At 42.9% G+C, this 12,921-nt stretch overlaps 1 protein-coding gene across 1 annotated transcript; it reads left to right on the forward strand.

Moving 5' to 3' along the window:
• Positions 1-1,208: 1,208 nt before the first annotated feature.
• On the forward strand, positions 1,209-11,186 carry LOC139444949 (glutathione S-transferase theta-1-like). Its single transcript, XM_071225973.1, has 4 exons — positions 1,209-1,395; positions 5,456-5,586; positions 5,818-5,937; positions 10,826-11,186. Exons 1-4 carry the CDS (start codon positions 1,255-1,257, stop codon positions 11,184-11,186), a joined length of 753 nt encoding a protein of 250 aa, XP_071082074.1. The 5' UTR covers positions 1,209-1,254.
• The last annotated feature ends 1,735 nt before the right edge of the window (positions 11,187-12,921 follow it).

The raw sequence follows: 12,921 nt of genomic DNA on the forward strand, positions 1-12,921 counted from the left end.
CACAGATACAAACACCGATACACACATAACATTTAATGATTATATGTATATGTATTCCATCAACAACAGGTAGATGTTAACCGATGATGTATGGATATATGAGTAAGTATACGAAGAATAAAAATGCTGCATAAGACAACCAAGGTAGAACGTTTATAGATAAAGGTAAGATTCAATACGTTATGGCCAACTATAAATACGACAGCATGATTTGCATCACTGCCTGTTTAAAACATGTGTAAGCACAACAATGAGATAAATACCGGGTTTTGTAAACCGGAGTACATTGTATTTAGCCCTCAAACAATAGAGTGTCCACCCCCCGCTGTGCCGCACCTAGAATAAAACGTCAGGCTTTGTCGTGCCGGAGATATTTAAGCTAAAGTTAACCATTGTGACCTCTGACGTGTTTCACAAACTGCAGCATGGGTATCGACTTGTTAAACATTCGCACATCTATTGACAATAGGTTTCAAGTTTCTTGATGGACGGACTTGCAATACAAATCAGTGCTTGTCAGGACCACCTGTTGCTGGCCCCATTGCTAACTCATGCGGTAGCTGTTCTCAAGTCCACCTTGCGTGCTGCGGTATGAAATTGAAACGTGTCGTTACGGTGACAGGCAAATATTGGGTGATTGTTTTCGAAAACAGTTATCTTAGATCAAATTCCAGGACAGCCGTGTGCCAGGGAAAGTCGAACTTGCGCCAGAAAAGTAATATCTCTATCCGTGTTTCCACGAGTCCAACCGTCGGGAGATAATTGTGTACAAGATTATCAACACAGAAGGTCCAGGATCAAGCCAGTGGTTTCTCAGATTTCGTGAAAGGGAAAACAATTATATAGAAGTTGAGGGTTCCTGCAATGGTGTTTATTGAAGAATTGTAGAAGAGGGAAACATTTGGCTACTATTTCTTATCTGTATGTCCTTTATAAAAGTTGGAACTGGAGCCATACTGGTCCACTGCCACGGGATGTCCAGGACTAAGTACTAGGAGTCTATGCCACCGGGTGTCCAGGGCTAAGTACTAGGAGTCTACAACCACCGGGTGTCCAGGGCTTAGTACTAGGACGTAATTACTGGGAACATTTGAGGGACACGGGTGACGGTCAGAGCCGATCGTAGCTGGTCACACCTGTGTGTTCACTCTCCACTGCCTTTGTAAGAGGCTATCGTGATTGACTTGACGCACACCATGACCACACGACTTCTACACACGGTATTGTGGGATTCCTTCTGTTTATAAATAAATAATGTCCCAAGCCAAGATGCCAGGTCAAACAGCAACCATGAACGGAGACGCACACAGGGAGAAGAACAGCCGCCCACCTGTCGAGCTGTACATCGTGAGGATTTCACCTCCTTGTCGGGTTGTGTGGTGGTACATGCTACAGGTAAGATCCCCTCCTTGTTGTGTGGTGGTACATGCTACAGGTGAGATCCCCTCCTTGTTGTGGTGGTACATGCTACAGGTAAGATCCCCTCCTTGTTGTGTGGTGGTACATGCTACAGGTAAGATTCCCTCCTTGTTGTGTGGTGGTACATGCTACAGGTGAGATCCCCTCCTTGTTGTGTGGTGGTACATGCTACAGTCGAGATCCCTACTTGTAATGTGATCGTACATACTACAGGTGAGATCCCCTCCTTGTTGTGTGGTGGTACATGCTACAAGTAAGGTCCCCTCCTTGTGTGGTGGTACATACTACAAGTAAGGTCCCCTCCTTGTGTGGTGGTACATACTACAAGTAAGATCCCCTCCTTGTTGTGTGGTGGTATATGCTACAGGTAAGATCCCCTCCTTGTTGTGTGGTGGTACATACTACAAGTAAGATCCCCTCCTTGTTGTGTGGTGGTACATACTACAAGTAAGATACCCTCCTTGTGTGGTGGTACATTGTGCACGTGAGATCCCCTCCTTGTTGTGTGGTGGTACATGCTACAGGTGAGATCCCCTCCTTGTTTGGTGGTACATGCTACAGGTGAGATCCCCTCCTTGTTTGGTGGTACATGCTACAGGTGAGATCCCCTCCTTGTGTGGTGGTACATGCTACAAGTGAGATCCCCTCCTTGTTGTGTGGTGGTACATACTACAGGTATGATCCCCTCCTTGTTGTGTGGTGGTACATGCTACAGGTGAGATCCCCTCCTTGTTGTGTGGTGGTACATGCTACAGGTGAGATTCCCTCCTTGTTGTGTGGTGGTACATGCTACAGGTGAGATCCCCTCCTTGTGTGGTGGTACATGCTACAGGTGAGATCCCCTCCTTGTGTGGTGGTACATGCTACAAGTGAGATTCCCTCCTTGTTGTGTGGTGGTACATGGTACAAGTGAGATCCCCTCCTTGTTGTGTGGTGGTACATACTACAGGTGAGATCCCCTCCTTGTTGTGTGGTGGTACATGGTACAAGTGAGATTCCCTCCTTGTTGTGTGGTGGTACATGGTACAAGTGAGATCCCCTCCTTGTTGTGTGGTGGTACATACTACAGGTGAGATCCCCTCCTTGTTGTGTGGTGGTACATGGTACAAGTGAGATCCCCTCCTTGTTGTGTGGTGGTACATACTACAGGTGAGATACCCTCCTTGTTGTGTGGTACATGGTACAAGTGAGATCCACTCCTTGTTGTGTGGTGGTACATGCTACAGGTGAGATCCCCTCCTTGTTGTGTGGTGGTACGTACTACAGGTGAGATCCCCTCCTTGTTGTCTGATGGGTACATGCTACAGGTGAGATCCCCTCCTTGTTGTGTAGTGGTACATGCTACAGGTGAGATCCCCTCCTTGTGTGGTGGTACATAGTACAGGTGAGATCCCCTCCTTGTGTGGTGGTACATGCTACAGGTGAGATCCTCTCCTTGTTGGGTTATGTGATGGTACATACTACAGGTGAGATCCCCTCCTTGTTGGGTTATGTGGTGGTACATACTACAGGTGAGATCCCCTCCTTGTTGGGTTATGTGGTGGTACATGCTACAGGTTAGATTGTATTTTTATCTGCTTCCAGGCTAGACCCGTACTTGTAGGCTTTTAGACGAAAGCTCTATACAAACGAGCCATTTTTGTAATGCGATTATCCATTTCATTTTGATATTTATGAACTTTTCAGTGTGTGTTGTTTTAGTGTATTTGTGTTGTTTAAGCATCGATCAACCAATACTATGGACGGTCGCTTGTGTAACCGAAACGAAAAAGTACATAGTATTAAAACCCTAAACCATTTAAGTATGTATAAGCCTGGAGATATGACACATCATTGTGTGTTCTCTGTCTACCTACAGCCTCTGTTGCATGGTGAATCATGAGACCCCACGATGTGGGACGTCCAGATGCTCACACTCGCTCCCGACACCGCACGGGCTCCCGACACCGCAGGGAAGCACCATCTTTAAAATCTATATTGACCCTGTCCTGAGTCTCGATTACCCACGGTGATATTAAATATATTGCGCATATTACCACACCACTCAGGGACAAGCTCAAAGCGCTATTTTTACCCCTGTCACTGGATCAGTGTGCACTCAGGAATCATTCTCAACTCCTTGGGGAGTATGCAATCCATGCAACATGTTAGGCGCTAGAAGGTTAACAACCACATTGCCATCTCATCCTACCTGGTACCCAATCACTGCTGGGTGAACAAAGTCACATTTCGAACAAAGTCACTTGATGTCCGTGTGTAATCTATAATATTGCCAGGCCCTTCTCTTCATCTGTCTGTTTGAACATGGACGTATTGATGTACTTTCTTTCATGTCATCCCTTACAGCCATTTCATATACCGTTAGATCACGATATGTGGACATTTAAGATTGTTTTAATGCTGTAGCTGATGCTATCCTTCCTTTATAACGGTATCACATACCAAAGAACAGGGATCAGAGACTTGATCGCACGATACCTACACACGTCAATACAGGAACCAAGGACACAGAGACATGAGACATAGTGTCAGGTTCACGTCCTCCTTACATAGACCTCTTTCAAGAAGACAATGAGTAATCGTACATGCAATAAAGCGACACAAACCTTTCAATTTCGAATAGAAATCTCTGCTTAAAACAGAGCCGATTGTACGATTTCGACAATAACACGAGCATGTGTTTATGAATCACTATCACACAGTGATGTTACCAGGTGTTCGCGAAAAGGTGAGTGTTACCTGCCCCACCGGTGGCATCCGTCACAAACACATGCAAAGGCAAGGCAAGTGTTCACCTAATAAAACACACGGGAATATATGGTACAAGTCAAAATAGGGAATTTCATCGGACATCATGTTTGTCACTGATGCGTCAAATTTCAAAATGTCCTCCACATGTCTACATAAAGCTTAATAAAGATAAACCATCCAAGAAAATATAACAATAATCACATATAGCGAGTGCCTACTTGCAAGATTAGACAATTTGTTTCATTGGATAATGTCTTTTCTAACGAAGTTTGTCGCAATATAGAATGACGTCATGTCGACTTTTGATAGTTGGGAGCGCCTTTGTTAGCTCACCTTGGAAGGACAAACATCAGTGCGTAATATATGTTGATCAGCAAGTAGCTAGACATTGATCGATGTGTAACTCGAGTAACGTTTGTTTTCCCCGACATACTGCCACTCCAGCTTCCGTGGGGTGAGCGGGGGTCTCCCTTGTTATCTGATAAAACATCTGTTTCCCAGTTGGACAGGTGTGTTGGTTGTATGGGTAGACATGGTATGTTGGACAATGACCGAGTGTATGTTGTACATGCATCTCTGCTAGTAGTAATCGGCTTTAGGTTCCCAAGAAAACATTCAGCAGCGACCTGCTTGCTGCCGTCCCGTGTGACCATTTGGGAGTCTGAGACGTTCTCTGCAATTCGTACAGTTATGGGAGGTTAATTCTTAACTCCGGAAGCGATGTGTCTGAGGCCGAAGCTTCTAGTTACCTCCACAGATGTTCGTGTACAGTCGCACACCCATACAGACATTAACACAACACAGGCCATCCCTGAATACACAACTAACTAGACAGACCAGGTTCGTCAAGGAATGGGCAACTGGAGGCGATTGACCTTCGACTCGATCTCAAGACCGCAAGCCTCTATTATTTTTTAAGGTGTTCGAGCCTGGCTTGCCTATCCCGTTCTCTGCAATACCATTTTGATTTTTTAAAAACATACCAGACCTTGTTCACATGTTGTTTTTGTCGTGATCGTAAGATTCATGACCGACCACTGACTGGTGTTATCATCATCAATTCCCCAGCATAATCCCCTAATTTCGCGACTTTCTGTCTCCAATGTTTACAAATTCAGTAGACCCGTGAAGATCCGGGGTAGAATAGGTCTTCAGCAACTCCTGTTGGCCGTAAAAGGCGACTATGCTTGTCGTAAGAGGCGACTAACGGGATCGGGTGGTGAGGCTCGCTGACTTGGTTGATGCATGTCATCGTATCCCAATAATATAACGCTGCATTTTACAGTACGAGATACCGCACGTTCTCATCGATGTGGACTTCACCCAAGGGGAGACAAATCTGCCTGATATTGTCCGGAAGCAACCTCACCAGGAAGTGCCTATTTTACTAGATGGCGACGTCGTGGTGTTTGATGGGTAATGTTGAATAAGACAGTTGACCTCACAACAAATCATTTCTGCATAGGAATCATAATGTTAAGACGAAAACGTTAACATGTTTGAACCGATATTCTAACAAAACTAGCTTAACATAGTTGTGTTTGAGATTAGTAAAGTGTTATCATTGTAATACTACTTCATAACTAACGGAGTACACACGACTATTTACAAAAAATCTTATTTTGTTTATTGTGTTCTTGTTTTCAGACCAGCTATTCTGCACTACCTCGCCGCCCAGTTTGCCGACCATGCAGGTTTTGGGATCTCCCTCAGTACCCGGATGATGAGCGAGTCCCTGATCAGCTGGGCCAACAGTGAGCTGCACCGGTGAGTTGTCACGGGTTTACCATATAGGGCGTGTCCAGAAGGTTCCACTAATGAATCGCTCTTGGTCACATTCCCTAAAGCAGCCTTAGCGTAACGACTCAGGGACGTCCATGATGCCTAGTGGTTGATAGCATGAGCTACAACAGCGTCGTGCAATGACGGGGGGGGGGGGGGGGGGGGGGGGGGCTTCGGCTTTCTGTGACAGTAAGGGGATAATCTTCATCATCAACTGCAGTGAGGTCAGATAATCATTCGGCAATACCATGTCACAGACGGGATCGGGTGGTTAGGCTCGCTGACTTGGTTGATACATGTTATCGATCCCAATTGCGTGGATATCAATGCTCGTGATATTAATCGCTGGATTGTCTGGTAAGACTCGATTGTCTCAGCGATTGGTCCAGCGATGCTTCAGCTTTGTTGTCCTGCTCTACCGAAGTCTCCATCATGCTAAAGATCCCGACGACAGCAATCACCGAGCATCGATAAACGCAATTGGGATACGACATACATCATCCCGTTAGTCGCCTCTTACGACAAGAACAGTCGCTTTCTGGTAGACTAAGTGTTTACAGGTGCGAGTGTCATGTACAACTGTAACATCCCTACCTCAGACTCTCTCCGTGGTAATACAATGTCTGACACAACGTGCGAGCAGAAATACATCATAGCGACCTTAAAACTCACTCGCTCACAAAGCTCAGAAAGATTCCAGGATGAATAAAGCGGCAGTAAAATAATATATGCCTTTGGAAGCTCGGTGTTTAATGATACTCTGTTTGTTTGTTTGTTTGTTTGTTTGTTATTTAACGCCGCTTTCAGCAATATTCCAGCTATTTGACGGCGGTCTGTAAATAATCGAGCCTTGACCAGACAATCCAGTGATTGACATCATGAGCATCGATCCACTCAATTGACATACATCAACCAAGTCAGCGACCGAGACCACCCTATCCCGTTAGTCGCCTTTTTCGCCAAGCATAGTCGCCTTTTACGTTGTTTACAAATTTGACTGGTACATGCAATCACACCTCAGCTTGGGGCCGGTGTAGAACAATGGGGACAATCCACCAGCCTTGACCAACAGTCAATGAGGACAAAGAAACCCCAAGCATTGAACACTACACTAGAAAAAAACCTTCCGTCTCCCAATCCAGGAGTAAAACAGTGGATACCACCCTCAATAATATATTGCCTTAGAGAATTAAACATACGTGTTAGTAAGCGAACACGGAGAGGCACTCGGAGTGGGAGGAAGAAAGAAAGACTAATCAAAGTTGTACATGGACGATTTGACCTGCAATACCAGGAAGGACATTGACTTCTCAAGTATGATAGGAATGCATCCCATGCGAAAATCCAAATTTAACTGTCGCATTGTGGAATGCCCAGTCATCTCGGAACAAAGCTATCGATATTGCTGATGCTGTGACGGATCATGAACTCGACTTGCTAGTTCTCACCGAAACATGGCTCAGAGAACATGGAGACGAGTCCAAAGTGGCCGAGATGACATCTGTCGGGTATTCATTTAATCATTTTCCACGTAAATCCGGACGTGGTGGCGGCATTGCAGTTATCCATAAATCACACATTGATATATATCTGTGATTGATTCAACTGGACACAACTTTCAGTCATTCGAACTGATGGAGTGCACTATCTCGATTGCAAGTGTCAGAAATCGACTTGCATGCATAATTATACAGACCACCTCCATCAAAACGAAATAAAATTCCAATATCTCAGTTTTATGCCGATTCTTAGTTCTGCTCGAAAATTACAAACAGGAAAAAATACTTCTTCTTGGAGACTTTAATGTTCATTATGAACAAACTGAAAAAGCGGAAGTTAAGAAATTAGCCAGGCTATTGAATTCTCACGGACTACAACAACATGTGGACTCACAAGTCTGGTCACATTACTGACTGGGTGGTGACCAGAGAGGAGAGTAACACCATATCCAATGTGTCAGTATGGGATATAAAAATATCTGATCACTACATGGTATTCATTGAGCTGTCCCTTAAAGCTCCTTCACGAATCAAGTCAGCGTTCGGTGTCGCAACACCAAGAATATGGATGCATCAGCATTTTCCTGTGACTTGAACGAATCTAGTCTACTGATAGATCCGCCCAATGATCCAGACGAGATTTTTCAGTCTTACCACTCCACTCTCGCCAGTCTTGATCTACATGCACCAGGTGCAGACAAGCCAATTCCCAGTAGGCGCCTTGGTATTGTGATAGTGTTTCACGTGCAAAGGCACATAGACACATTGCTGAACGTTAGTGGCGTAAATCAAATTGGAAGTTCATAGACAGATCTATAAAGCGGCACGAAATGCCGTTACTCAGCAGATAAGAACCTCTAAAACAGCTCACTGCCTACAAAAAATCAAGGACAGTGTGGGTCGTCCAGGCGATCTCTATAAGTTTACTTTCTCTTTGATGGACAAAAAGACGGAAAAGACTCTGCCAAAATCAGCAAGCAGCAAACAATTAGCCAGTGATTTTAGCAACTACTTTGTCAACAAGATACAAAAGATTCGACAAAGCCTAGATGAAAAGTCCATCCATGACAGTCACACAAACGTCATTCCAGATTGTTTACGTCACAGTCCCCTGCTACTACATGGCATGCAAAACAGTTTTAATGGTGAACCTCTGAAATATTTGAAACCGTTCTCAGAACTAGAAATCCGGTAAGAACATTGATTCAAAACCTACGTTCTGTCAACTAGATCAAATGCCATAACAAATATTATCAACCTTAGTCTTTTATCAGGTGAAGTTCCTCGGAGTTTCAAGGAAGCTATAGATAAACCTCTCCTCAAGAAGCCTGGTCTGAATCCCAATTTGCTGGAAAACTTCAGAAGGCGGTAAAAATTCGATTTTCCGAACACCTCGATGCCCATAACCTAGTGTACAAATACCAACCCGCATATAGAGCTCATCACAGCACAGAGACTGCATTACTTAGAGTCTTAAATGAACTCCTTACATCTGCAGACAGAGGTAACGTAAGCCTGCTTGTTCTACTTGATCTGTCTGCACACCATAGACCACATCAAATGTTTGGACTGTTTACACCATCAGATAGGACTAGAAGGAAATGCTCTCAAATGGTTTACATCATAAAAGGTGGACGGGGTCAGTCAGTCACTGTCAATGAGGCAACATCAGATAGTTTTGTTCTCTCTTGTGGGGTTCCCCAAGGGTCAGTTCTGGGCCCCATTCTTTTCACACTTTACACTAAAAGTTTGGGTCATATCATCTGTAAGCGACTACTGAGCTATCATATCTACGACGATGATACGCAACTGATGAAGACTTCGTCGTGGATGACTGAGAACAAACTGAAATTAAACTACAACAAGACAGAGGCTTTATTGATTGGTACCCGAACAAATCTTGAGAAAATGAGAGTTAACAAGATTCGAGATGGTGATTCCAATATCGAATTCTCAAAATCAGTGAACAATCGTTTATCTGGACAGTGGACTAACTATGGAACAACATGTAAGCCATGTCTCAAAGTCCTGCTTCTTTCATCTCCGCAACATCGGAAGTGTTCAACATCTTCTCACAAAAGAAGCTGCACACATTTTGGCTAGATCTTTAGTCATATCACAACTTGACTATTGCAACAGTCTCATGAGTAACATCACAAATGATCAACTCCACAGGCTCCAACGTGTACAAAATACTGCAGCACGTATCGTCACGAAGACATCAAAATTGACTCCAGTAACACCCGCTCTGATGTCGCTGCACTAGTTACCACTTTAAGCCAGAATTGAATTAAAAATTCTAACCCTGGCCTAGAAATGCTACATGGAAACAGACCCATTATGTCTCACAGAACTACTGCCTAAATACAAGCCTTCCAGATCTCTCCGTTCTCAGAATAACCACCTGTTTCTAGTGCCGGAAACCCGTCTCGAAACCTTTGGTCAGAGATCTTTCCAGTTTTTCGCTTCCTCGCTATGGAACAAACTACCATCCGATCTTAAGCTGTCGCCATCGTTTTCATCCTTTAAGGCTCATCTGAAAACACACCTTTTCAGACAACACTATCAACTCTACTCCCCTTTCATTAGTATTATTTGCTAAAACTATGTAGCGCCATTAGCATTAACTTGGTGAATGGAATCTGGCGCAGTATAGATGGACTTATGATGATGATGATGTTTATTATTATTATTATTATTAAGAGGCGGTTGGTAAGGCTCGCTGACTTGGTCGATGCATGTCACCGTATTCCCAAAACATCAATACAGTAATCAAGCTCCTCCGTTTTGATGAAATATCTAACGAGCAACAAAAGAATACTATCCTATACATTAATTATGGTTTACGACTTCGCAACCGTCTTTGTACAAATGATGTTTAATTATTCTTGAGGTTATTTGCCTTCATTAATCAAATGCTTTTATCTCTTCTTGTTGTGTTGTAAGGCGACTTATTTTTCACAAAATTGTACACGTGCACATCTCTGTGCATATAAGTCTGCATGTTTTTACTTGTACAGGTACAAAATTGTATATATATAATGTTATTGTATGTATATGGGCCTATGGCCAGAATACAATAAATGATGATGATGATGATGATGAATTGCGTGGATCGATGCTCATGATGTCAATCAATGGATTGTCGGTCCAGACTCGATTATTTACAGACCGCCGTCATATACATGTAGCTGGAATATTGCTGAGTGCGGCGTTAAAACAAACAACAAAACAAATCATGCCATTCGAATCGCAGCGAATGGGTCCAGTGTATATATAACATCATGCATTGGCGATGTAATACAATAGATAATGGAAGTTGCATTCCACATATCAAGTACTGCTGTTATATAGCTAATGTAATTTGGTTTCAGAGTTGTTGGGTATGGCTACGTGTATCCTCAGTTCCTGGAGAAGTACGCCCTGTCAGGCGAGGAGGCCAATGAGGTCCTTGTTGAGAAGGGCCTCCACTACATTACTCGTCACTTGGAGGTCCTTGAGAACAGGTACCTCGCCAAACACAAGTACCTCACCGGCGACAGGCACACCGTGGCTGACGTCTTCGTCGCCACAGTACTGCTTCAGCTGCAATGGCCGAACTTTCAGTTCCGGATCTGGCCAAAAGTGGACACGTGGTTGTCACGTGTCAAGCAAGTGGAATTCTGGGATATAGTGCATGTTTCACATCGGGAGTTTCTGCAGGAACTTGAAAGGAATCGGTATACGTTTGACTGACGAATAGAAGAACCCAGAGACCATCTATATATTATATGGTCTCTGAAGAACCCAAGGCACAAACCGCGGTTAGATAAATCTAGGAGCTCCACATCAGTATTATAGTGGAAATTGATGGATTGAACACCTAAAGAATTAAATTATTATAGGATTATAGTATAAGATACAATAAGATACTAAGTGATGAAACGGTGATGATTTACGGTGACTTGAAGGAGGATTTTTGAAGGTCAACAAGTTTGTTATTTAGAAGTACCAAAGTGCCTGAAAAATGTTGGGAGCTGAGTTGGTACGTGTATGACCCGGGAGACAATACTGTGTGCATTTAAAGAACGTTCTAACTTGACAAGAAATTTATTTGCTTTAATGAATTGAAAACAAGCCGGAGATATGATTTATATATAAATAATAAAATGTTAAATATTGTGTCTTAAACAATTTAGATACAGGTCTGCTGTTGCTAGCGGTTACCAGCCATAGTGCGAAATGTATTGTATTTTGTTTCTCTGTGATAAACTGTGGTTACGTAAGAAGTGAGCCATGGACAGTGACCAAGGTATCTACCTACCTGGTGTATACTCACATCGTCCACCACAATGAACATCTTGATTGTCTTGTTGCTTGTGTCACAATAGCCAGACCCTTGTCATCCCTACATCTCCAGTGTACATAATTAAGTCCTCGTCAATATATTGTTATCGTTGTTCATTAAACCTGTCTCATAGGCGTTTTCATTATGTTGTCATCTTTGTACATTCTTCCCACCCGGTGTTGTGTAAACAAATTATGATAAACATATATTATGTATATATACACAAAAACGAGGCAAACGAATGTTCACTCGGTGTACATGTCATATAATAAGTCCACGTAAGTCAAACATCTCCCTTATATCAGTTCAGTATACATTGTATTCAGTATATATATATGATTTGCAATATATCTGTGTATAATATATATTACATTTCCCACTTAATTCAGGTCGAATCTCCAGCAATCGTTACAACTCACTACAAATGTGTAGAAAGTGCCGCCTTTTGTGAAAGTACTTTAGAGTACGAGGGCTCCACAGTACGTGCTTGAGATTACATACAGACAGACAGACAGATAATATATTTAAGTCTCACCTCGTTACATTTATAATACATTGGAAATAAACATATAAGCTAACGAGCTACTCCCTACGGAGTTATGAGAGACTCTATGACATTGGTAAAAAATGTGGGTATTACATTTTCACATATATTACATACGATAAAAATGACTGTTCCGGGCTATTCAAAAAGGGAATAATCTATAGTACTACATTGTGTAGAGTATCCGATCTGATTGTTAAAATATTCTTGCAGTTCTTGGCAGTTGTAAAAACAATTCTGGGGTGGACAGTATAATACCTACTGTACATCCTAACCAAGTCAGCCGTCCTCACACGTACATTCAGAACACCTTCATGTCCTGGACCCACTTACACTAAGCGATCTTAGCGCTAAGATGATCGTAACTCCAATACTTTAACATAGGCTTACAATCGTCTTAGCGTTACGATGATCGTAACTCCAATACTTTAACATAGGCTTACACTAGTCTTAGAGCTAAGATGATCGCAACTCCTATACTTTATCATAGGCTTACACTAGTCTTAGAGCTAAGATGATCGTAACTCCTATACTTTATCATAGGCTTACAATAGTCTTAGAGCTAAGATGATCGTAACTCCTATACTTTAATATAGGCT

This window comes from Haliotis cracherodii, unplaced genomic scaffold, assembly GCF_022045235.1.
Source record: "Haliotis cracherodii isolate W230 unplaced genomic scaffold, xgHalCrac1.p SCAF_10, whole genome shotgun sequence".
NCBI classification, from domain to species: Eukaryota; Metazoa; Mollusca; class Gastropoda; order Lepetellida; family Haliotidae; genus Haliotis; species Haliotis cracherodii.

Coding starts and splice junctions, on each gene's coding strand:
- LOC139444949 (XM_071225973.1), top strand. CDS start 1,255: ATGTCCCAAGCCAAGATGCCAGGTCAAACAGCAACCATGAACGGAGAC. Junction 5,587..5,817: donor GACGTCGTGGTGTTTGATGG/GTAATGTTGAAT, acceptor TCTTGTTTTCAG/ACCAGCTATTCTGCACTACC. Junction 5,938..10,825: donor GCCAACAGTGAGCTGCACCG/GTGAGTTGTCAC, acceptor ATTTGGTTTCAG/AGTTGTTGGGTATGGCTACG.